The 26,049-nt window shown below is 43.3% G+C and overlaps 1 protein-coding gene across 8 annotated transcripts in view; it reads left to right on the top strand.

The window, feature by feature from the left end:
- EFCAB11 (EF-hand calcium binding domain 11) overlaps positions 1-26,049 on the top strand; it is a 189,670-nt gene that overhangs the window by 145,753 nt on the left and 17,868 nt on the right. For 3 of the 8 annotated variants that reach the window (XM_060293655.2, XM_060293651.2, XM_060293656.2), the window contains exon 7: positions 7,995-9,266. The exons of 2 other annotated variants lie outside the window; for them this stretch is intronic. In XM_060293655.2, the coding sequence (XP_060149638.1) occupies positions 7,995-8,157 (163 nt within the window). In that variant the 3' untranslated portion in view covers positions 8,158-9,266. Of the gene's footprint in view, positions 1-4,305; positions 4,346-4,657; positions 4,887-7,994; positions 9,267-19,502; positions 19,534-26,049 lie in introns of those variants that run through there. 3 more of the 8 variants (XM_060293657.1, XM_060293652.2, XM_060293654.1) reach the window with 3 other exon arrangements.

Raw genomic sequence — 26,049 nt, 5'->3', positions numbered from 1 at the left:
TCTCTAAGACAATGTGTCCTTAGTAGTCATCAAAAATCATCATCGCAAAAATGGCCCTAGGGCGCTGGTTGTGCAAGATGGAAAAACCAGATTGAGCTGACATTAGTATAAGTCTTCTCCAGCTGCATACAGAGGAAGGACAGGGTGCAGTAAGGATATCGGAGGCAAAAGACTTACCTGCAGAACCCATTAGAATGGCCTGGGCCTGCGGTTCCTGCAGCAGAACAACAAGCCCTGGGCTGCCCGGCTGCCCTGTGCTGTGCCCTCCCTGGGTCTGGGCGGCTCTGCCCTGCCACGAGAGCCTTAGCCATCTGTGTTCCCGTCCTCTGTTTTCTGCCCATCCATACCTGGGATCCGGGGACTGCTGTCCTAGAACAAAAACTGTGACCCTGGACATTCAGCACTTATTTTAAATAAATACTCATATCAGTACTAATATTTTATCTGTAAATGTTCAGAATGCTAAACATTAACAACACTGTGAAAACATCTAATATAATTCAAATTTTAAAAGTATTAAAGGTCAAGGAAATATGTACATTTGTCAAAGAGAAACATTAAATAAGCATCCTTCTGACACAAAGTATTAGCAGATAAACTTAATAAACTGTCATAAATCAGAGGAGCCTACAGAGACATAACAGCTAAATGTGATTTGGTGTTCTGGAGGGGATCCTGGAATAGAAGAAAGGACGTTAGGGAAACACTAGTAAGGTATGCACTTTAGTTCATAATGCTATATCAATATTGGTTCATTAATTGTGACAAATGTACCATACTCATAGAAAATATTCATCATAGGGGAAAGTGAGTGAGTACATGCGAACTCTCTATTCTATCTTCACAATCTTTCTATAAACCTAAAACTATTCCAAAATTAAAAGGTTGTTAAAAAATAAAGTCTTATTCCAAAATTAGCATACTGAACACTATCTAAAATGAAGAAAACTTTGAAAATCATTAAGAAGTACACGTGAAATGTTATTTCAAGAACAAAGTGGATCCGTGGTATCATTGAGCATCACGTGCGTTTTAGGACAAATTGTTCTGGCTGATGAAAAGCCCTTTCCGACTTTGGGTAGAGTTTTATTCAGCAAGTATTTTCATCATAAATTGAATAGTTGAGTCATTGGTCCTCATCTCAGTACATAAGTGGTACTGCTTTTAGATTTTTAAAATATAAAAATTAGAGTAATCTACCAACAAAATGCTTATATTTCAGTAATTGCCAGAATACCAAAACCTTGTATTGCAATCACTATTTGGACCTTATTTCTTCCTGTAATCATGACAAGAGAGAGGGAGAGGTCACGTCCTCCCGTTGAGTGGCAGGCAGGAGGCCAGTGTGGGAAGAGCTATTGGGCAACTGCCTTGATCCGGGATTAGTCCAGGCTCTCTTCGGTCTCAGTGAGGTCTCAGTGACAGAAACCTACCCAGACTAGCTTAGACAGAAAAGGAATTTACTAGAAAATACTGGACTAGCTTATATAATCCAACATAGGAAGGGTAGTGGTACAGCTGGGTTTCCAGGAAAATGAGAACGAGTAACACAAGCACCTCCAGACTCTGCCCCTGTCCCCTGGTCACTGCAGCCTCACACCATTCTAAAAAGGAATTGGCCCGTCATCTGTGCAAGTGCAAAGACCCTAGAAAGAGGCTTCAGTTGGCCCCTGGATCAGTCAACTCTGATTCATCTTGAGGGTATAGGCTTGGTCCCTAGGCACTCAGCCAGGTGTGCTGAGGGCTGGTCACAGGAGGGGAAGTTGATAAGAGCTGGGCGGCCATCCCCTGTTCTTTTTTTAGAAGAAAGCAGTATGACCTGGACCTTCTCTAGGAGGGAGAGCACCTCGAGGATTTGATGCTTAGGAGGGCCCAGGCTCTCAGGGCAGAGCACAGACCAAAAGAAGGGGCCGTGAGAAGCTGCTCATGTCACCTTCCCTCCTTACCACTCCCTCTACACTCCGTCCAAATCCTTGTCTTGGAAGCTTTGCCCCAGCTTCTCACTTCCAGGCCCCTGCCCCACCCTCGTCCCCAAGCCACATGATGCTGTCTGCAGTGTGACCCTGTTGGTCTCCCTTCAGTTGCATGGCCCAAGGATGGGCATTTATGCAAGCTGATCAGCTCGGTCTCTCCCCGTGGAAGACCTCAGGAGTGAGAGTGAGGGAGGCGGAACAGCGCTCCTCCGGCCGAATGAGTGGTTATGACTCAGGGGCGAGGGGCAGACGTGTTTGCCACCATGTGGCCTGGAAAACCAAGGCAGCTGGTTTGCAGTGAGAGCAGAAAATGAAACAGACACGAAGAGGGGAACAAGAAAGGAACTAGAGAAACCCATGGTACTGGATTTCTGATTAAAGCTTATACACAAGGCCCAGTCATAACCCTTTGGGTCCTATGAGGTAACTCTGTATCCTTCCAATAAATCTTTCTGCTCAAGCCAGCTGGAGTTGCTTTCTGTTATCTGAAACCAAGAGAACCCTAACTGTTACAAGCATAGAGCCAAGGACAGATACTAGGTAACATCAACATTTACTGGGGCAGCAGAGCAAAGAGTCTTCTAAATAGACGAAGAAGAAGCAGCAGCCAAGATGGAAGAGGAAGCTGTCGCCAGATCTCTCTCGCTGATACCTCTGCCTCCAGCGGATCTCTCACTATGACCAGCTCCAGTCTTCCCCTGTGGCAACAGCTGTCTCTCAGAGATCACCAGTGATTTCCAGTGGCCAAACGCACGAGCCCCTCTCGGACCCCATCACACTGGTCCTTTCTCTTGGGTCCTTCTCTCTTTAGCCTCCACAGCACTGCTCTCTCGTGGTATTTCTGTGCCCTTTCTTCCCATTCTACTCTCTTTTCCTGTATCTTCAACTATCTTGTAAGTGTTAGTATTCTCCAGGGTACTCTAATTGGCCACTCTTTTTTTTTTTTTTAATAAATTTATTTATTTATTTTTGGTTGCGTTGGGTCTTCGTTGCTGCGTGTGGGCTTTCTCTAGGAGCGGCGAGCGAGGGCTACTCTTCATTGCGATGTGCAGGCTTCTCGTTGCGGTGGCTTCTCTTGTTGCAGAGCACGGGCTCTAGGTGCGCAAGCTTCAGTAGTTGTGGCATGCGGGCTTCAGTAGTTGTGGCACATGGGCTTAGTTGCTCCGCAGCATGTGGGATCTTCCTGGACCAGGGCTTGAACCCGTGCCCCCTACACTGGCAGGCAGATTCTTAACCACTGCGCCACCAGGGGAGTCCTTGGCCACTCTTCTTGATCAACACATTCTCCAAGGATGATTTCATTCTCTCCCAAGACTTCAGCTGTCACCTTTACGGGTGTGACTCCACCAACCAAACTTCATCTTTCGTCTTGATCTCTGCTGCACCCAGACCTGTGTTTTCATTTGCCGGTTGGACGTTTTCACCTCAACCCAAGCTCACTGAACTAAAATCAGACTCATTGTTTTCTCTGATTTCCAAAATTGGCTTCTCATTCTGTGTTTTCTATTTCTGTTAATGGCATCCATCCCATCCCCCACCCCAAGATCTCATCTGAACCAGACACCTAGGAGTTTCTTTCAAATCTCCCCCATCTTCCTTCACTGTGACATCCAGTCAGTCACTGCATCCTTTGAGTCTGCATCTGCAAAAGCTTTCATGACATTTCCTTCCATGCATCATGATCTCTTGGCCCATGTTCTTATTCCCACTCCCATCCGTCCATTGGGGCATATGTTCTTCTATTCATTGCTATAAAGATGAGTAAAGGGTGTGGTGACAAGTTAAGAACTAGACCCCACTGTCATGAAATTTAGTCCAGCATGTCAGTTATCTTCTCAAAGCACAAATAGAATTGTTTTTGTTTGTTTTTTCTTCTCTGCTCAGAAGCTTTAATAGCCATCTTTTCATTTGGGTCATGTCTAACCCTTAACGTGCCATTCAAAGCCCTCTACAGTCTTGTCTCCACTTGTCTGTTCAGCTTCATCTTTCACAACTACCTCTACCATACCATCCCACAACCAGGCAACTCACACACACACATCCAAGTCCCTTAGCCTAAAAACACCAAAATAACAACTAGATCTTTGCCCCAAATAGAAAATTAACAAATAACCTTGGAATTCATATCTGATGAGGTAATAGGAAAATACACCATAAGATAAAATTCCATTTAAAAAAACACTTGGCCACCTTCATCCTAGTGAATTTGTTTTTTAATTTTTATTGGAGTGTAGTTACTTTACAATGTTGTGTTAGTTTCTGCTGTACAGCAAAGTGAATCAGCTATACGTATACATATATCTCCTCTTTTCTGGATTTCCTTCCCATTTAGGTCACCACAGAGGATTGAGTAGAGTTCCCTGTGCTATACAGTAGGTTCTCATTAGTTATCTATTTTAGGTATATCAGTGTCCTAATGAATATTTTTCCTTCCCCATTGTCACCTTTAGGGGGGGAAAGGGGGGGCTAATTTTGCTGGGTATTTTGTATTATTTTATTTTATTCTTGAAAATTGATGAGACAGACATTAGCATCCTCTCTTATAAATGAGGAAACCACCTCAGAGAGTCTAAGTAACGCGGCTCGGGCCAGGTGGTGGCGATGGGTGGAGTGTCAGGGTGGAGAGCCAAACCTGCCAGCCTGATTAAGCATAAATAACTGCTCTTCTGCTGCATCACCTCCAGTGGGAAGATCATCTATGACCCTGGTCCGTATTCTTTGGTCTCACTTTGTTTTTGATCCAGAATGAGTTTATCCAGATTCATTGGCCATCCCAGGTCAAGCTTCTATCACATGGTAGGTATTAAATACTAATTCCCATCTTACACATCACCAAGCTTAATCCAAATTACATTGGGTTATTAATCAAATCCACTTTCAAGAGACAAAGATTTGCCACCAGAGACAATATCTTTTAAAATGTGCTGCCAGCTCTAAAGGTGGTTTTCAAAGAGGATTTCTAGAAATGCTCTGAACAATGGAAGCATTTTTGAAATAGATGTGCATCCTCATTGGGCAACACTCACTTATGTGTGTAAATTCTAAACCGTAGTTTTCAACAGTCACGGTACTTGGGGTTCACGCTTCACTTACAGAATTGTAATTTAGGGTTAATAAAAACGGTTGCTTTCCTTTTTCTTGTAACTTTTGAGAAATCTGTTTAGAACTGCGGAATTAGACAGTTAAAACCCACACAAATGGAAATGTAATGGCATTAAGGATAGCAGCTCACAGAGTGACCTTTCTTACAAAACAAATTTAAATTGGCTTGGCCACGTGGATTCAAAAGTGGCTGAAAACAATTTAACATAATAAAATATGGAGTGTTCAATCTAAATTTCTCTTAGATTGCTAAATCGGTAAAATGCTCAGAAGTGTGAATCAAAAAGAGCATCACTCTAACTTCACAGAAAATGCAGATTAATTTATATGAAAACATAAACTGAAATCCAAATATACTCCTTATTTTATGATTTACTGATCCTTGGCGGGGGAAAAAACTTCAAAGGAGAACAAAGCAGTTAGGTTTGCTGTAGTATATTCATTAGGAAGAACAATTTCAATAATACTAAATTTTTACAAAAAAATTGACCAAGGGTCTGGAAGTACATCGCAAGTATTATAATAATAGTCACTGTAAAGTAGAAGCCAGGTTTGGTCATCTTCTTTGTTTTAAAGAAGGAAGCCAACCTTGACTTTAAATGATGTTTCTGAGGTTAAACATGGCAGAAATAGTGCTGAGTCAACTTCTCTACCAAGCATTCTCTACTGCTACTTATATTGGACTGCTTGTGGGATGAGGTTTATTCATTGTCTTTTTTTTTTTTTTTTTGCGGTACGCGGGCCTCTTACTGTTGTGGCCTCTCCCATTGCCGAGCACAGGCTCCGGACGCGCAGGCTCAGCGGCCATGGCTCACGGGCCCAGCTGCTCCGCGGCATGTGGGATTTTCCCAGAAGAGGGCATGAACCCGCGTCCCCTGCATTGGCAGGCGGACTCTCAACCACTGCGCCACCAGGGAAGCCCATTGTCTTTCTTTTCTCCCCCTTTTTCCCTACCCTCCCTTCCTCCCTCCTTCCTTCGTTACTTTCTTCCTTCCTTTCCTCCCTCCCTCCCACCCTTCCTGCCTTTGTTTCTGCTATTCCTATCACAGCCATAGATAGAATTACATACACTGAGCCATCCAGGGTTCTATCTGACCTGCTTTTTAACTGATGTCCTTGTGTCAACAGATTCCACCACCCCCCCCCCAACTACAAATAGAAACCAAAATTCCAACATACTTCATGTATTTTATCAAATATGAAAACCTCTTGGCCATTATCTCTTCAAACACTTCTTTTCTGACATCCTTGAAGAGAATGTCCTCTCAGAATCCAGTTACACGTATGTTATGCCGCCGATGTGACCTGACGTCTCTCATTCTCTGTTCTCCTCCTCCCCCTCTCTTCCTCCCTCAGTTTAACTTTCAGTTCAGTAATTTCTACTCACTCACTGCTGGTGGGAATGCAAAGTGGCACAGCCACTTCCGAAGACAGTTTGACAGTTTCTTACAAAGCTAAGCATAGTCTTACCAAACGATCCAGCAGTCATGAACCTACATATTTACTCAACTGATTTGAAAACTTCTCTCCACAAAAAAATTTGCCCAAGATTATTAATAGCAGCTTTATTCATCATCACCCAAAGCTGGAAGCAGCCAAGATGTCCTTCAGGAGATGACTGTATAAACAAAATGTGATACAACCGTACAATGGAATTATTATCCAGTGATTAAAAGAAATGAGCTGTTGACCCACAAAAACACATGGGTGAATCTTAAATGCATATCTCTAAGTGAAAGAAGCCAGTGTGAAAAGGCTACATTCTGTATGGTACCAATATGATGTTCTGGAAAAGGCAAAACTATAGTGATGACTAAAAGACCAGTGATTATCAAGGGTTTTTTGTGGTGGAGGAGGGTTGAATAGGTAAAGCACAGGGAATTTTTTTTTTTTTTTAGTGTGGTAAAATATGCAAGATGAGCCAGAAAGTGAGGAAGTGCTCAAAAAGCAAAACAAAACAAAATTTAAAAAAAAACAACTTACGTTGGTAGGGGTGTATCAAAGGGACACAAGAACCAGTAGAAAGAGCTCCAAGTGGCCAAAGCTGGAACAGTTTGAATAACAAAATAAAGTGGTATTGGATTATAACTCAAAGTATAAAATAAATATCCATGAGTCCACACTGATTCAAATAAATGATTGAATAAATAAATGGCAGAGTTGAGACACATCTCCTTTGCAGAAGAATTCCAAATGATTTACGTAGGTACTCTGCCTTCAAAGAGGTGTAGCATAACTCTCCATTCCTTAAGTGTGGACTGCATAGAGTGACCTTCTTCCAACGAGTACTGTATGGAAGGGAGACATAGAGTAACAGTGGTGAAACCTGACAAACACTACTTGAGCCAGGTGATCAAGGTCAGTATCAACAGTGATAAATCTTGTTGATACTATGTACCCTTATGTATGTGATGAAAATGACCCTTAACCTCTCTGGCTTTCCTCCTCAAACCCCACAACCTCAGTCCCATCATGAGAAAAACAGCAGACAAATCCTAATTCAGAGACATTCTACAAAATACCTGACCAGCACTTCTCAAAACTGTCAAGGTCAAAAACAAGGAATGCCTGAGAAATGTCACAGCCAAGAGGAGCCTAAGGAGACATGACAGCTAAATGTAATGTGATAGCTGGGATGGGATCCTGGAAAAGGAAAAATACGTTAGATAAAAACCCTGGACAACTGAATAAAGCATGTGCTTTGGTTAATAGTAATGTCAAAATTGTTTCATTAATTATAACAAATATATGATACTAATGTAAAATGTTAATAATAGGTGAAACTGGCTGTGAGGTGTAGGGGAGATCTGTACTATCTTCACGATTTTTTTTGTAAATCTAAAACTGTTCTATTTTGGGTTTTGGTGGGGTTTTTTGTGGTACTTGGGCCTCTCACTGTTGTGGCCTCTCCCGTTGCAGAGCACAGGCTCCGGACGCGCAGGCTCAGCGGCCATGGCTCACGGGCCCAGCCGCTCCGCGGCATGTGGGATCTTCCCGGACCGGGCACGAACCCGTGTCCCCTGCATCGGCAGGCGGACTCTCAACCACCGCGCCACCAGGGAAGCCCCTAAAACTGTTCTAAAATAAAAGTTTATTTTAAAATTTTCAGGTATTACTGTATGATGGAAATTATATCCCTTGCCACTTTAAATGTATAATACAAGTCTAGATGTCAATTAAAAATATATAAAAGGGTTATATATAGCCTTTCAAAATAATGTTATAGGATACATTAGCAAAAACTGGAAAACCACCACTTAATGGCAACTTTAGAGGACTCTGAACTCTCAACAGTGTCCCAGTGGGGTCAGGCTTTTGCCATAGGGAAGTACGCTCACAACCTGTTATACGGGTTGGTTTCTGACAAAGAAGAGACCTCATATATCTGCTTTTGAATTGCATTTGGAGAACCTCAAAAAAAAACAAACAAACAAAAGTGCCTAGCTTTCCTATAATACTGCTTGCAATATACATTTCAAAGGAGGAAATCCCTTGGCCTTGGACCTATCGAAATGAAAGCCCTTTGCATGTCTTTTCAACTTCGTAATTCCTACAGCACTGAGAAAACCCACAGGTATGGTTCCTAGATTCTCCCTGTGGCCAGTCTCAGAAGGCCTGTAAATATGTTAATATAGCCAAACATGGAAACAACCCAAGTGTCCATCGATGGATGAGTGGATAAAGAAAATATGAAATATATCTGTATCTGTACCCATACAATGGAATATTATTCAGCCATAAAAAAAGAAGAAAAGCTGCCACTTGTGACGATATAGATGGATCTTGAGGGCACTATGCTAAGTGAAATAAATCTTACAGAGAAAGACAAATACTGTACTGATTTTCAGCCTTTTTTCTTTTCTAATACTTACATTTAAGACTGTAAGTGTCATCTAAGCCCTGCTTTAGCTGCATCTCACAAGTTTTGGTATGTCTTGTCTTCATTAATATTTTGTTCAAAATATTTTCTAATTTCTGTTGTACTTTCTTCTTTGACACATGGGCTGTACAGAAATGCGTTGTTAAATTTTCAAAGGATGTGGCATTTCTAGTTTTCGTTATTGATTTCTAGCTAATTCCACTGGTCAGAGGACTTATTTTTAATGTTTTCAAATCCTTGAATCAATTCTCTTTTAAGCCCTTCAGTTCTCCAGTGAACAAATACATCTTCCCATGTATTTAAATAAATTTTAAGTATAATTAAGTAGACTCTATAATCTGATGTCTTAAGTCTCTTGAATGTTTCAATAGTATTTGTAAACTCGAATTTCAACTCAAAATCGTAAGTCTAAACCAACTTGTATTTAAAAAAAAAATATTTATTTATTAATTTTGGCTGTGTTGGGTCTTAGTTGCTGCATGTGGGATCTTTCGTTGCGGTGTGCGGGCTCTTTGTTGAGGCACACAGGCTTCTCTCCAGTTGTGGCGTGCAGGCTCTGGAGTGCGCGGGCTCAGTATTTGCGGTGCTCAGGCTCTCTAGTTGTGGCATGCGGGCTTAGTTGCCCCGCAGCATGTGGTATCTTAGTTCCCTGACCAGGGCTCGAACCCGTGTCCCCTGCATTGGAAGGCAGATTCTTAACCACTGGACCACCAGGGAAGTCCCCCAACTTGTATGTTAAATTGGAATCACAAAGTGAATCTGTTAATCAGTCTAAAGCTGTGCTGTCTAAAGTCACCAGCACATGTGACTACTTAAATTTAATTTTAACTGATCAAAATTAAATAAAGTTAAAAATTCAGGGCTTCCCTGCTGGCGCAGTGGTTGAGCGTCCGCCTGCCGATGCAGGGGACACGGGTTCGTGCCCCGGTCCGGGAAGATCCCATATGCCGCGGAGCGGCTGGGCCCGTGAGCCATGGCCGCTGGGCCTGCGCGTCCGGAGCCTGTGCTCTGCAACAGGAGAGGCCGCAACAGTGAGAGGCCCGCGTACTGCAAAAAAAAAAAAAAAATTCAGTTCCTCACTGGATAGCCATATCCAGTAGCCATATTTCAAGTGTTCGATAACTACCTATGATTGGTGGCCGCCATGTTGAACCACGCCAAAGAGAACATTTCCATCATTGCACAGAGTTCTGTTGGACAGCACTCCCTAGACACTCCTGTTGGCTGCCCTGCGGCCCTGATCCTGGTCCAGTCAGGTGACAGAATCCTGTGGTGATTTATGCGAACATCATCCCACACAAGGGAGCTACTATGGGGACTCCTTAGAAAGGGATTAAGGGAGATAAAAACATTCTGAGGCAAACTCCTGCTCACCCTTCAAGGCCCCGTGCCAACCTCACGTCCTGTGTGACAACTAACTCCTAACCCCTTAGGAGATGAGTCATACTTTCTTCTGGACCCACTCCCACAGCAGTCACTTCTGAGCTCTCCTCACATTGTAGTGTGGTCGGTACACTTCCAGTTCCGCCTCCAGCTTTGGACTATGAGCTTCCTGAAGCGAGGACCTTTTCTTTTTTTTAAGAAGATGTTGGGGGTAGGAGTTTATTAATTAATTAATTTATTTTTGCTGTGTTGGGTCTTCGTTTCTGTGCGAGGGCTTTCTCTAGTTGTGGCAAGTGGGGGCCACTCTTCATCGCGGTGCGCGGGCCTCTCACCATCGCGGCCTCTCTTGTTGCGGAGAAGAGGCTCCCGACGTGCAGGCTCAGTAGTTGTGGCTCACGGGCCTAGTTGCTCCGCAGCATGTGGGATCCTCCCAGACCAGGGCTTGAACCCGTGTCCCCTGCATCGGCAGGCAGATTCTCAACCGCTGCGCCACCAGGGAAGCCCCCAGGACCATTTTTTATCTTTGCGTCTTTAGTGTCTGGCACCGTGCCTGTGCATGACAGGTTTTCATACGTTGATGAATGAGAGGGAAGTTTCTCTGAGAGGCAGAGCTAAGAATCCCAAGGTGTGAATTCCCCTCTCCACTCAGTGTTTGAATTATGCTCCTTGGCAAGTCAAACACTTCCCTTGGGCCTCAGTTTCCTCTTCCTCATCAATTTCAAGGAGAAGGTTGACTTAGATAAGATTGCTCATTGCCTGTTAGACGTAAGTAAGTGTTATATGAACAAAGGGTGCCGTGGCCAGGGAAGCTGGGGAAATACTTGGTCAAAGATGACAAATGGGTGTTTTCTTACTGCAGGAGTTCACAGGGACTTCAAAATGCGGGAGTCCGCTACGGCACTGCAAGGGATGGGCACAATGCAGAGATTCTCAGACTTATTTGATGGGCCACGTAATTCTGTGTGTGTGTGTGTGTGTGTGTGTTTATGTGCACGTGAGGATATAGAGAGAGCCGTCTTAAAGAACTAATGTTCCATGGATTATACTTTGGGAAATGATTGATTAGCTGTCTCTAAGCGATCTTCCAGTTCGATGTTTTTATGTCTTATGAACCTGCTGCCATCTTACCGTCCCTGGTACCTAACTTGACTAGTGGTGTGACTGTAAACTCATAAGCCACACACTTAACCTTCCACTCCCTCTGCCCCTGCTTCCTCATCTCCCCTTGCACCCCTGCCCCACCCAAGTGAAGACACTGAGCAAGTCGACTTGAAACACCCGGAAGGAAAGGCCTGGGTGCACCCACTTAACTTCAGACCTCAGATAGTGAGGTCACGTCAGAGCTGATCTAAGAGCAGCTGCCTTGAAAACTGAAGCATAAGACAGAATGATTTTATTTTAATTTAAATTGATTTTCTCAGCTCTATCATGTTTCTTTCATGATATCATGGAGGTAACTTTAATATATCTAATCTTAGCCATAACTTAATATACCAGGCTTTCATGCCCGGGAATTGTTAAAGCAGCTACAGATTATTAATGTTATGTTAATAAGAAAGCAATAATGAAATATTATACAGAGTTCCTATTCCATGTATTAGTAATGAAGACCTTTTGTGTTTTTATGGACCTGATACTTTACACTGTGGTTGCCAAAAAGATTAGAAAATGTTTTTGCCTTCTCAGCAAAAAGGCCCCAGATTAGGCTACGTGACTAGAAAATATTTGCAACAGGTAACAAAAATGGCCATGGGCATTGTGAGACAGGAGGCAATGAATTTATTTTAATCTGAGGTGCCAGGAATAGCAACATTCTTGTTGCTCAGGAGTGAAACAAACAGTTTATCAGCTGCCTTGGAAATACAAAGTAGAAAACAACAGTGTTACCACAAAGCTCAGCCCTGTGATAAATTGCCACATGGACTGGAATTTACCAGCATTGATGGGAGAAACCAGCGTTTAGTATGTGCCTGCCATTGGCTGACACTGCTGTCAGCACTTCACACGCACTATCGCAGATAATTCTCGTGGCAACTCTAAGACAGAGGCATCATCCTTATTGTCAAGATGGGGAATAAGCACAGAGGAGTGAAGGTCAGTGGCAGACCTGGGATTTGAACCTGCACAGCCTGTCTTCTGAGCCCGCCCTTATAACCACAACGCTGAGAATGGAGACCCCTGGCCTTTCAGGTCTGAGCTCCGGGTTAGGGGAGGCACCGCAGGCCTCTGGCCTATCCAGAAGAGCTTCACGTATTTCCACTAACGCACTCATTTGCCTGCACCTCCAAGGTTACCTCGGGTCTCACAGTGACCCCCTGGGCAGACTGTGATTTGGTATGGGCGTAGCAGGCCAGACAGATCTCCTATCACTCTGCGACTCTCCAATGGAGGTGACCACAGTCACACGCTCATCAGAAAGTCCACCTGGTTCTTCGTGGAGCCAGTATCACCTGAGGATTGGTGACTTGTAAACACGTACACACACACACCCCCGACCTCTCCTTCTCCCCCACACCCACACACGTCCTCCAGCCCAGCGGTCAGCCCTGCACTGCCCTCAGTCGTGTGGTTCTCTCTGCACTCCCAACAATTTCTTGAAGGAGACAGGCCTCCTCTGTGCTCTGTTGGCCTTTGTTCCAAGAACATGGGCTGCGTGTTCATCCCCTCCTGTGCCCAGTCTTATACTCAGGTGGGTGAGATGCACCTGGGTGTGAGGCCCCCTCACATCATGAGGAGGAAGAGGTTGTGTAACCTGTGGATTCCAAGACCCCAAACTCCATGTCGCCATCTTGGCTTCTTCCTCCACCATCGTTGGGCTTTGGCCAGACACATAGAAATTCTGAAAAGCAAAATGCCGTTTGCTTCAATCACGTGATTTTTGAAAACGGGAGAAATAATATGACGTTCACTTAGCCAATGCCCTTTCTGTGCAGATACGAGGTTCGTTGTAACTGTGATTTAAATACTAATTATATGCCAGTTTTAGTTTAAAGTTTTTTGTGTTTGTTCTTTTGCAGAAGCAGTCAGGGGAGTGACTAAAAGCTTATTCATTCCCAGGGTTTTTATTTTGGAAATGAACATGCTGGCACAATTTTAATTGGGTTTTAGTTGTTGTTGTTTTAATTCTCACAGTGATGGCTTGGCTATGTCTTTTGGGACTGCAGAGGGAAACTGGCATCTGGTGTTTGAGGATTCCAGGGATTTGCACCATATTTATGTGTAATAACTCTACAGTAAATAAACAGAATGAATAATTAAGTGAATAATGAGTTTCTCAGAAAAGAAGACTCCTCTTAAAACTGCAACAGAAATTCTCACATGTGTCCCACCCTCCCTCCTGTGTGGTGATTCCACGGTGCTCTCACTGTGTCATTGTCCCGTGGAAACCATCAAGGACATTTTCCAAGCGGAAATCAAGCATGCCGTTTGTATCGTGGTTTGATACAAACAAGATATTTTCTTCCAATTGCAAGGATGCTGGATTTATGTCTCTTAGAATTATCTTTTTTTTTACCCTAGAGTTATTTGCCTCTTTAAAAATAAAATCCATGAGATTAAATTTCACTGAACAGTGTTGCTCTGAGGGAGTAAAAACTTGAAATTCCAGGAATTTGCTGTATCTAGTGAAATTACGTAAATTCATGTTAATACTCATATTAGCCAGGACAAGGTGCCCTTGCTTCCAGACACAGCCCAGGCCCAAAGTGAATCTTTCCAAAGGTAAAACCACTGTGTAATTACTGTTTCTTCTCCATGTGTGTTCATCCACTCACTCATATGTTTTTACTTGTCTGTTCATTCATTCATGCCCCAAGTATTTACTGAGCACCTACTATATGCCAGGCACTGTGCCAGGCTCTGGCGATACCATGGTGGGCAAAACCAGACCCAGTTCCTGTCCTTACAGAGCTTGCATTCTTATCAGAGAGATAGCAATCAAATAATGAAATGAAAGTTAAGTTGCAACTAATTTTGACAACTAACTTTAACTATGACAGTTTCTATGAAAGAAAGGGTTAGTCTGCTCAGGCTGCCATAACAAAATACTGCAAACCGGGTGGCTTAAAAAGCAGGGATTTATTGCCTCACAATTCCGGAGACTAGAAGTCCAAGATCAAGGTTTTAGCAGATTTAGTTTCATCTGAGGCCTCTGTCCTTGGCTTGCAGATGGCAGACTTCTCATCATGTCCTCACATGGTCTTTCCTCTGTGTGCGTGCATGTCTGTGTCCAAATCTCCTCTTCTTACAAGGACAGCAGTCAGATTGGATTAGGGTCTACCGTAACAGCCTCATTTTAACTTAATCACCTCTTTAAAGGCCCTATCTCCAAACAGTCACATTCTGAGTACCGGGAGTTAGAGCTTCAACATATGAATTTTGGGGGACACGATTCAGCCATAACAGAGAGTAATCTGGTTCAGATGGAGATGTTAATGGGGAAGGGTCAGATATTAATGGGTACCCAAGCAGGGACATAGGGTGGGCTTGCTGAGGATTAAATGGGAATCTAAAGGATGATTAAGAGCTAACTAAACACAGTGGAGGGGAAGGGCATTCCAGGAAGAGGGAAGGGCACTGCCAAGCTTCCCGGTGGGAGGGGCGTGGCAGGAAGCAGAGACCAAGGGGGAGGCAACCATGGTGGCTGAGGAGCTGTGAGACACGGCATGGGGCTAGGATGACACTGACATTGTCAGTGGGGACAGCCAGGCCATGCAGGGCCCTCTAAACCAGGGCAGGGAATTTTGTCTTTTTCTCGAGAGCAATGGGAGACCATCGGAGGTTTCTAGTGAGGGCAGAGGAGGAATGACCAGATTTGCCTTTGGAAATTATCAGTCTGGCTGCAGGTGGACAACGGATGTGAGGGGTTCTGGAGTGCTTTCTGGAAGAGTGTTGGATACAGGAGAATGCTGCAGACATCCAAGTAATAAATGAAAGTGGCTTGTATTCAGGAGGTGGGGTGGGATCAGAAAGAAACAAGTGGATCTGATAGATCCATGGGGACAGTGGGTTAAATTTGGTGGCACTGGATGGCAAGAGTGGATATGCTGGGCACTGGGTGAGGGAGAAGGTGACAAGGCTGTCTCCTTAACTAGAGATGTCTGCCTTCTATAACTGGGTTACTTAGGTTGCAAGTCAGTGGGATGGAGAGCATCGGAAGAGGCTCATGTTAGAATTGACCTTTGATCATATTGACATCAGTAGACACCAAAGGCCCCATGGGTCCCCAGCACAGACACCTCTTTCCCCTGCACATGCTGTTCTGCCTTGAACACTCTTTCCTGCTTATGCCTCACCACCTACCCACCCTTCACGGCTCAACCCAAGGGTCAACTTCCTCAGCAGCAAGGCCTTCCTGAATTCCTCAGACTGGGCTACATGTCCCTTTTATATACTCTTGTAACGCCTGTACTTTTTCTTCGAAGCAGTTGTTAATGGTTAAAATTACATAATTATGTGTTTAAATTCTGTTTCTCCCACTAGAACATAAAGCTTGTGAAGGTCAAGAGCATTTCTGCCTGATTAGTGCAGCAAAGTGGTAGCTCTAGAGCCAGACCCTCTGGGTTCACATCTCGTCTCCCCTACTTCCTAGTGACGTGATCTTGGACAGGGTGTTTCATCTCGCTGCACCTGAGTTGCTTTGAATGTTAAGTGTGGAATATGATGGTACATCCTTCATAGAAGCGGATGATGGATGATTAAATGAGTTAATTAGCATAAAGTGTTAATAACAGTGTTTGACATAGAGTAAGTAAGTACTCAGTAAATGTTAGCTCTTATTATTGTTCATCACTGTATCCCTAAGTATTTGATGGACGGATGATCAGATAGATGGCTATAGACCGATGCATGGATGGATTAAAGAATGGAAGGATAGGTAAGGTGGAAAAGCAAGGAAGCTCAAATGGGTATTGTGGAAAGAGGGACTGGCCCATACTTCAAGACATAGTTAAATTCCAAGATATTGGGTCCCACTAAGTTAAACTTCTTCTATATGGTTACTTTCAGGCAGGGCCTTAAAGAATCTCCATCAATATCTAAATAGACATTTCTCCAAAGAAGACATACAAATGGTCAATAGGCACATGAAAAGATGCTCAACATCGCTAATTATTAGAAAAATGCAAATCAAATCTACAAGGTACCACCTCACACTGGTCAGAATAGCCATCATTTAGAAGTCTACAGGGGGGCTTCCCTGGTGGCGCAGTGGTTGAGAGTCCGCCTGCCGATGCAGGGGACACGGGTTCATGCCCTGGTCCGGGAAGATCCCACATGCCGCGGAGCGGCTGGGCCTGTGAGCCATGGCCGCTGAGCCTGCGCGTCCGGAGCCTGTGCTCTGCAGCGGGAGAGGCCACAACAGTGAGCGGCCCGCGTACCGCAAAAAAAAAAAAAAGTCTACAAATAACAAATGCTGGAGAGGGTGTGGAGGAAAGGGAACCCTCCTACACTATTGGTGGGAATGTAAACTGGTGCAGCCACTATGGAAAACAGTATGGAGATTCCTCAAAAAACTAAAAATAGAGTTGCCATATGATCCAGCAATTTCACTCCTGGGCATATATCCAGACCAAACTACATCTCAAAAAGATACATGCACCCCAATGTTCATAGCAGCACTATTCACAATAGCCAAGACATGGAAACAACCCAAGTGCCCATCAACAGATGAATGGATAAAGAAGATGTGGTACATATATACAATGGAATACTACTCAGCCATAAAAAAGAATGGAATAATGCCATTTGCAGCAACATGGATGGACGTAGAGATTATCATACTAAGTGAAGTAAGTCAGAAAAAGAACAAATACCATATGATATCACATATGTGGAGTCTAAAATATGAAATTATCTACAAAACAGAAAGAGACTCACAGACGTAGAGAACAGACTTGTGGTTGCCAAGGAAGGGTGAGGGGGGGATGGAGTGGGAGTTTGGGATTAGCAGATGTAAACTATTATATATATGTATAACTGAATCACTTTGCTGTATACCAGAAACTAACACAACACTGTAAATCAACTATCCTTTAATAAAATACATTAAAAAATTAAATTAAAAAAAAGAATCTCCATCAAGCCTTATTCAGTGACAAACCTAAGTATTTGTTTCTTGGTTTCAACAGAGGAAAAAAAAAATCACCACAACCCAACTATCCCCTCCTTAATTAAACTAACAGTACATTTCCTAACTTAACTGTAAAATTTTTTTAAGGTGTAATAACTAAGTTTAATGTGATTTTAATGCTAAATTGATTCATTGATTTATTCATTCTTACGTTCCTCCCTCAGACACATATGGGATTCCTACCACGTGTCAGATGCTGTGATAGGTACGGGTGGTTACCAAGTCACATAAGCTATTGTCCCTATTCTCAAGGAGCCTAAGACTCCTAATAAACTTTATAAAGAGATTTCAAATAAATATTTATACTCAATATACCTGATCAAAACAAAGCAAATACAGCAGCAGAAGCTGTTTTATAAACAGGGGGCCACAGATGATGAAGGATCATCTTCAGTATATTGTTCACCCCAGCTCAGCTCTGGCTTCAGTAATGAAGCCTCCAGCAGAGGCTGCTCAGTCCCAGCTGGAAGGTATTTGCATTGCTGTCACTCTATTTATGACAGCAACTCATGTCTGGTATTTTTCTTTTTGCCCAGAGGATTCTCTTTCTGTAATTTATTACAGAATTCAAGGCCATTTCATTAGGAGGAAATGTGCCATATCATTATTATAACAACACTCCCTATTTTTGTTCAATTTTGAAACTGACAATCTAAAGACTATTTTTAGCTCAGTCATGTGTGATTATTTGTTTCCTTATTATGAGAACTTTTTTCCATCAGACTAGTTAACATGAATTTTATGCTCACATATTATGTCACATGCTCCAATTCAATTTATTTTAAAGCAGATTCTTCGGGGGAAAACTGTAAAACTAATTTGAATTGATTCTTTAGAGATTCCATTTTAAATGAAGTGCTATAAAATTGGCAGACAAAGTGAAAAATGGAATTGAATTCTCTTCTTCAGCTACTTATTGGATTCAGAAATCTTTTTGACAGTGCCAAGGGTTTTGATATAATGTTTTATGCAATTTTCCTAACATTTATCTCAAACTCCACTGCCTTTATTTTGGTTGTTCGACTCAAAATGATTTCCTGATATTTCCATAGATAAAAGCAGAGTTCTTGCTAAAGGAAATATTTGGTGCTCTGATACAAACTTCTTACCATCTACAGTGGTGCCCGTCTATAAAACATCTGCTGTAAAGCGGGTATTTTAATTCCAGAGTGAATACTGAACATTTGTGGACAAACTTTCTGAGAGACGTGTGGAATAAAACTGCATCTCCAACTTCCTCCAATTTGGCCCCAATTTATATTTCTGCCTTTCATATTTGATGGATTTACAGCTTGAGGATAGCGTGAGAATAATGGGCAAGATGCCTGATGGCTTAATTTCCTGTCCTCCACGGCCCGAGAGGAGACCATTGTTCGTCAGGGCAGGGTGCTCTGTGCTAATCAGAAACAGCCGTCACTGGTGGGGAAAGGGACCCCAGGATTGGTCCATCTGATTGCACTAGATGATTTATATCCGATTATTAACAATCTAATGGAAAATACATAGCAAACACATGTCTACAATTTCACCTTGAGACACACGTGTTTTCCTTGATGTGCTTTTAAAAGGGAGTTCTATTTCACACTCATCTTTTGCCCCGAATTCCCTAAATCGCATCCGTCACTTCTATTGGTCCAGCTAGTGGGCTAAGAGGCAGACTCATGGAGGGCCCTCGCCCAATTTTGCTCTGCTCCCATTGACTGCAGCCTCAAGTACTTGGAGTTCCTCCCCTAAAGTCAGGCTGGTCTTGAAAGAAGCAAATCACTGCTGCATGTGTTTTTGTTCTGATTACAAAGAAGATAATTGTGGGAAGTGAGAGCACCTGTTAGGCTCCAGGGGAAGAAGCAGGCCCAGGGCCAACTCCTCTATCAAAGACACAATGCTCAGGGCTCCCCCTTCCTTGCAGGGGCCCACAAAAGCTCTAATTTTAGTTAAAATGAGTATAAAAATGAATATCTAATAATAAATCCAGCCTACATAGTATTTGTTTTTATACCAAAATAGCCTTTGCATATCATCTTTTATTTTTTTATAGAGGAAGGGGCACATGAACGTCATAATGCAGCCTGAGCGGAACAGCCCTGAGGAACACAAGATAAGGGACTGACTGTGGGGTTAGACTGTGACCGTGGGAGCTGGCGGCGAGGTCTCAAGGAGTCTCTGAGTCATACGCCTCTGCGTGTGAAAGTGGGCCTGAAGTTGCTGTAGGTCACAAGGCCGGAAATTGGGAAGGAAACATGGATATGACGACAGTGGTCTCAACCCGGGGTGATTTGCCCCCCAGGAGACATTCAGCAAAGCCTAGAGACAGTTTGGGTTCCCACAACTGCCATGAGTGTCGCTACCAGCATCTAGCGGGCAGAGGCCAGGGATGCTGCTGAACACCCCACAATGCACAGGACAGCCCCACACAACAAAGAATCATCTGGCTTAAAACAGCATCAGTGCTGAGGCTGAGAAACCTCAAGGTTAAGGTAAACAAAGGCTGGGACCTGCGAGGCCGGCTGGAGCCCATGTTTGTCTCCCACAGTGTCCAAGCTCCATGCAGGGTGACCCACGGAAGCTGCTGGCGTCCTGTGCTGTGCAGCAACGCTTGCACTTGGCCGAGGACTTGGAAAATCTGAAAGAGGAGGTTGGGCATTGGCTGAGAGGCTGCAGGCCGCTGCCCCCTGCAACAGGTGAGCAGCAGAAGAGCTGCGGCCCGCGAGCTGCGGCAATGCGGGGTGCCCTGCACCGACCTTCAGAGTGTAACGGCTGCTGCTTCACCGCCACCTTCTGGACCTCATGCTCACTTCTCTCGTGGCCAAGCCCGGCGCGGAGCCACATGGGGAGCGGCACGCTAGGAAATGTGGTTCCCGCTTAGCGCAGTTGCCCTGGTAACACACCTCCGCGCTGGACCACGTGGAGCTCCGCTCACCAGCACTTTTTACTTAGGATGTGGCTTTTCCCCACCTCACTCCCAACCTTGAATGCACTTCAAGGAGACTTGACATTTCAACTGTTTTAATCTGCAAGCAGCTGGTGTGCTTTAGACGGAGAGTTGTGCATCCACATCTGTTCTTTCCCTCAGGAATAGAGTCATGGCTGGACACACAGCTGCCTGGATGGACTACACGTCCCAGAGGCCCCTGCAGGTGTAGCTGTGACATTAAGTACTGACCATAGGGCTCTGAGGGAGGCAGTTGTGCCAGCTCCCGAGCCGGGCCTTCAGACACTGGCTGTGCACTCCTCCGTGTGCTCTACCTATTTCCAGCTGGAACCCAGAGGTGGGGGCAGTCAGCTTCAGCCGCGTAAGGACAAGAGCAGAGCAGCAAGACGGAAAGATTCTGGAGGCTTTGTGGTCCAGAGAATCTTTAAGCATCCTTTTTCTTGAGTTCTGAGTGAACAGATTAGTCACTTAGCTTGCAGATGATAAGAGTCAACTCAAATCCACTGAAGCAGCAAAACGAGTATATTTGCTCACGTAATTGGGAAGTCTGGGGTAAGAATTGCAGGCATAGCTGGATCTAGGGGTTCAAACGATGTCATTAGGGCTCTCCATCTCTCAGTCTGGGCTTTCTGCAGAAGTCCAGGGAAGATGGCCTTCAGAAATTCCAGGCTTAAAATCTCCTTATAGCTCATGACCCAGCACAAGACAGGAGCTTCTGTCTTCCAACATATATTTTTAATTACGCAGAACAAGTGCTGGATGGTCCTGCTGGGATCACAGGCTCACCCCTGAACTCATTGCTCTGAAACCCAGAAGGAGATTGGAATGAACCTGTAAAATCACTACCTGCGACAGTCTGCTTGAGAAGTTAACCAACATCACCAGGAGCGAAGACAGTGCCGAAGAGGGGGTAAAGTCAGGAAATATAAGTTGGGGTTCAGAAGATGGAAAATCATGCTCACTGGGGGGAATTTGGAAAGGCTTCACAGCAGAGGTGGGATTTGAACTGGGCCTTGAAAGACTTAGAGCTTAAAAATGCATAAAGAAGAAAATACTGTACTTTCTTTTCTGGCCATTTTCAAAGGCTCAGGCAAGCTCAGTAGCACTGTGGGATGGAAAGGACCCTGTTGTTTTTCTCTCCTCTGCCATTGGTTCGGGATGAGAAGTGCTTCCCTCTGAGCACTGAATCCTTCCAGAGGCTGACAAACATGGGGAAGAGTTTGGTTGCCAGGACACACATCTCCAGCCCAGGCACTCTCACGTAAAGCAAGAAGAAACGTCGTGCTTCTCTGTAACCTGAAGAAAGGATGGTGAGTGTAATTGGCAGTTCCCTTAATCAGTCCAGAAAGACTTGTCATATAAATAAATGATTCAGATATGAAGTGACTTACCATAGGAAACAGGCATTTCTCCTTTTCATTTCTCATATTTCTGGAACGCCTTCTTTTGCGTTTGCAGTGGAACAGGCTTGTGATTTTACTGCACACTTATTATTTCCGAAACCATCTAGTGTTAGGATTTTACAGATACATTTTTATGCAGTTTCAAATAGCTTAGTGATTTTCCAATTAATCAGGCAACCAGAGCCTGTGGCTCATTTCTTTAGGACAGGGGTCAGTTATCTGGGATGGAGATGCCCCTTTGGCCAACTGGGGTGCTATTGGCTGGCTTCAGGAGTGTGGCAGCTGACTGGACCTTAAAAGGTGGTGATTGTGGCAGTGATGATGGTGATGATGATGATGATAGAACCATTGATCATACAGGTGATGCAGCCAGGATATGAATACCACTCTCCCCTGTTCTGAGGAGACTGCCAGACTGTCTTTCCTAGAGAATCGAGGTACCTTTAGTTTGTTTGATGGCTGCAAGGGCATCCAGGGATTTATCATTTCCTAGTTGTTTGATGATGAAATGATTTCTTTAGGTACAAAGCTCTTTTCATTGATTGTACCTTCATGCAGGGAGTGGAGATGTAGCCATATTTGCTTTAAGCTTAGCCCCTCTGGATCAGTTTGTCCTTAGAGCACCTTGGAAGCAGTTCAGAAGCTCAGCGTCTGTTATCTGTCCCCTTAGGGGGCAGGGGCCACAGCACTCCTGTGGGACTTCAATGAGTCCTAATGGATTCCTGACTTCAGGTGGGTGGAGCCACATAACCAGTTTAACTTAACTGGATTGATTTGACTGGTGGGGTGGATCGTATTAGTCCTCAATCATTTGCTCACCCTTTCAATCCCCGCCCATTGCCATGTGACTTGCAGTGTCTCTTATGGTTGGAGCATACTTCTCCACCCCCTTGATATTGGGCTTGGTGCCATGACTTGCTTTGTCATGGGCAAAATGAAATGCGAGCAGGAGAGATTGAGTGACAGGTAAGGGTAGAGGTTATAGCAGACTTCACTCTTACTCTTGATCATTTATTCCTCTCTGTCTGCCATTAGAAAGGCATAACCCCAATAGGCACTGCTCTTTCAGCCCAAGTTCTCACATGGAATGAGAGTGAGAAATACATATTTGTTGTTGTAAGCCCCTGAAATGTTAGGGTTGTTTGTTACAACAACATAACCAAATGAAAGCTGACTGATACAAATGGTCATTTATTGTCCTACACAGTTCAATGAAAAATTGTCCAACTAGATATATGTGTATCTATATAGTTGAACTATTTTATATAGTATCGGTAGATACATGGATATAGACTGAGGTTGTGACAGGCCTATCCAAGAAAAATTAAGTCTAAGAAAACTAATGAACTACAGTCAGATTAAACCAACTATAACAAGAAGCATATGAAACTTGTAAGAGCTATAAATATAATGGTATTGGAGAGAGAGCACTGCAATCAGGCATTCGTGGACATTGTTAACTGGGGTATAAATTAGTATAACAGTGCTGGAGACGCATTCAGACGTAGTACTGGTCATAATAATAGATGACATTTATAGAATGCTTTTATGTGCAAGGCACTACTATTTGAAGTCTTACTTTAACCTTACTTTACCTTACTTTACTTAACCTTACTTACTTAACCTTACTTTAATTAATGAAATTGGTTTACATGTACTAGCTCGCTTAATCCTCATAACAGCCTTGTCAGGAGAGGTATTATTATTAAACAATATATTTTAAAAGGCTTAAAAATTTGAGCACAGATGTGTGCTCTTTGACCCACATGTGGGAATTTATCCTAAGGAAATAATTAAAGATGGGGTATAACGTTTTAATGTAAGAATGTTGATGGCAGCATGGTTTATAATTATGAAACTAGGAAGCAATATAAATATCCAAAAGATGGGGATCTTTTAAATAAATTGAGCCATTTAAAAGTGATATAAAAATGTAGCGTGGACAAGAAAGGACCTTTATATTAAGTAAACGCTGTAGCTTGTAATAGTGCAGTCCTGTGTTGTCTGGTACAGTCGCCGAGAGCCACATAAGCACTTGAAATGTGACTAGTCTGAATTGAGATGTGCCGTAAGTAAAGGCTTAGTATGGAAAAAAAGGATATAGAATATCTCATTAACAATTTTTACATTGACTGCAATGTTGAAATGATAATATTTTGGACATGCTATTCAAATTTATTTCACCTGCCTCTTCGTACATTTTAAATATTTATTTACTTTTATTTTTAAAAAGAACAATTGTATATGTTTAAGGTATACAACATAATGTTTTGACACATAAACAGAGTGAAACGATTACTACAGTCAAGCTAATTAACGTATCCATCTCCTCACATAATTTCTTTGTGTGATGAAAATACAAATCTATTCTCTTGACAAATTTCCAGTACACAGTACAGCATTATTAACTATAGTCATCATACTGTACATTAGATCTCTAACTTCATTCATCCTACACAACTGCAACTTTGTACCCGCTCACCGACATCTCCCCATTTCCCCCATCTCCCCACCCTTGGTAACTACCGTTGTACTCCCTGCATCTATGTATTCGACTTCTTTTAGATTCTGCATATAAATAAGTTTGTGCAGTATTTTTCTTTTGGGGTCTGGATTATTTCACTTAGCAAAATGTCTTCCAGGTTCATCCATGTTGTTGTAAATGGCAAGGTCTCGTTTTTTTAAGGCTGCATAATAGTCCATTACCTATATATACTACAATTTCTTTATCCATTCATCTGTCAGTGGACGTTTGGATTGCTTCCATATTTTAGCTATCGTGAATAATGCTGCAATGAATGTGAGAGCACAGATATCTCCTTGAAGTACCAATGATTTCATTTCCTATTATATAAGTTTACAAGAGGGATTGCTGGATCATATGGTAGTTCTATTTTTAACTTTTTGAGGAACCTCCGTACTGTTTTCCATAGTGGCTGCATCAATTTCATGCCCACTAACAGGGCACAAGTTTCCCTTTTCTCCATACCCTCACCAACACTTAGGTTTTCTTTTTCATTATAGTTATCCTAACAGGTGTGAGGTGATACCTCATTGTGGTTTTGATTTGCATTTCCCTGGTGGTTAACGTTGAGCACATTTTCATGTCCCTGTTGGTCATTTTTATGTCTTCTTTGGAAAACTGTCTATTCAGATCCTTGGTCCATTTTTTAGTCGGGTTGTTTCTTTTGCTATTGAGTTGTCTTTGTACTTTAAAAAACTCTGGATACCAGAAAAACTTAAAATTTCATGTGTGGTTCACATCTATTTTAGGCTTTGCAGTCCACACAGTCCCTGTAACAACTACGCAGCTGCTGTTTAAGGCAAAAGCCTCCAGAGAAAACATGTAAATGGATGGACGTCTTGTGTTCCAATAAAAGTTTATTTATAAAATCAGGCAGCTAACCAGCAGGGGCTTTAATCTGCCGAACCCTGGTCCAGACCAGTGTCCCTTAACCTTGGCCCTCTTGACCTTTGGGGCTAGACAGTCAGTTGCTGTGGGGCTGTCCTGTGCGTTGTAGGATGTGTAGCGGCATCCTTGGCCTCTACCCTAGATGCCAGTAGCACCACTTGCCTCAGTTTTGACAACGGAAATGTCTCCAGACGTTGCCAAATGTCCTCTGAGAGGAGGACAAAAATCTCCCTGATGGAGAACAATTGGTCTAGCCTATATGATTTTATTTTCATGGAAACAAAAATTGTATGCATGTCTGGGTGTTCTGGAAGGATACACACCCAAGGTGGTGGGATTACACTTTGCCCCATCTCTTTGCTTTTCTGTGTTTTCTAAATTAAGCATATGTTACTTATTTAATATGTAAACACACACACATGCACACGCGCACACACGCACACACACACACACTTGTGTAGAAAAAGAAAACAAAGATGACAAAGAGAAAATAAGATGACAGAAAGAAATCCACGTGTAGGAAAGAAAGAGCAGGTAGAGGGAGAATGAAAACTTGTCCCCAAAGGACAAGTTCTCCACCTGGTCAGGCCTTCGAGTACCACCCAAGATGTGACATCCACGCCACGGATGTGTGTGGACTGATAGACCAATCTCCGAGTTGACGGTTTGGAAAGATGAATCTGCCACATGGAGTAGGCAGGCATTTGCGTGGGGCAGTGTAAGTATTTACCAAAGAGAAACAGACTTGATTTTGATTTACACGTGACACCTCCTCGGATTTAAGGCATACTGGGACCTCCACAGCTGGAACCTCGAAGGGGAAGGAGAAACAAGGGAT

The sequence above is a fragment of the Globicephala melas genome, chromosome 2 (assembly GCF_963455315.2).
Source record: "Globicephala melas chromosome 2, mGloMel1.2, whole genome shotgun sequence".
Taxonomy (NCBI): domain Eukaryota; kingdom Metazoa; phylum Chordata; class Mammalia; order Artiodactyla; family Delphinidae; genus Globicephala; species Globicephala melas.
This window is presented reverse-complemented; position numbering and strand designations above follow the sequence as displayed.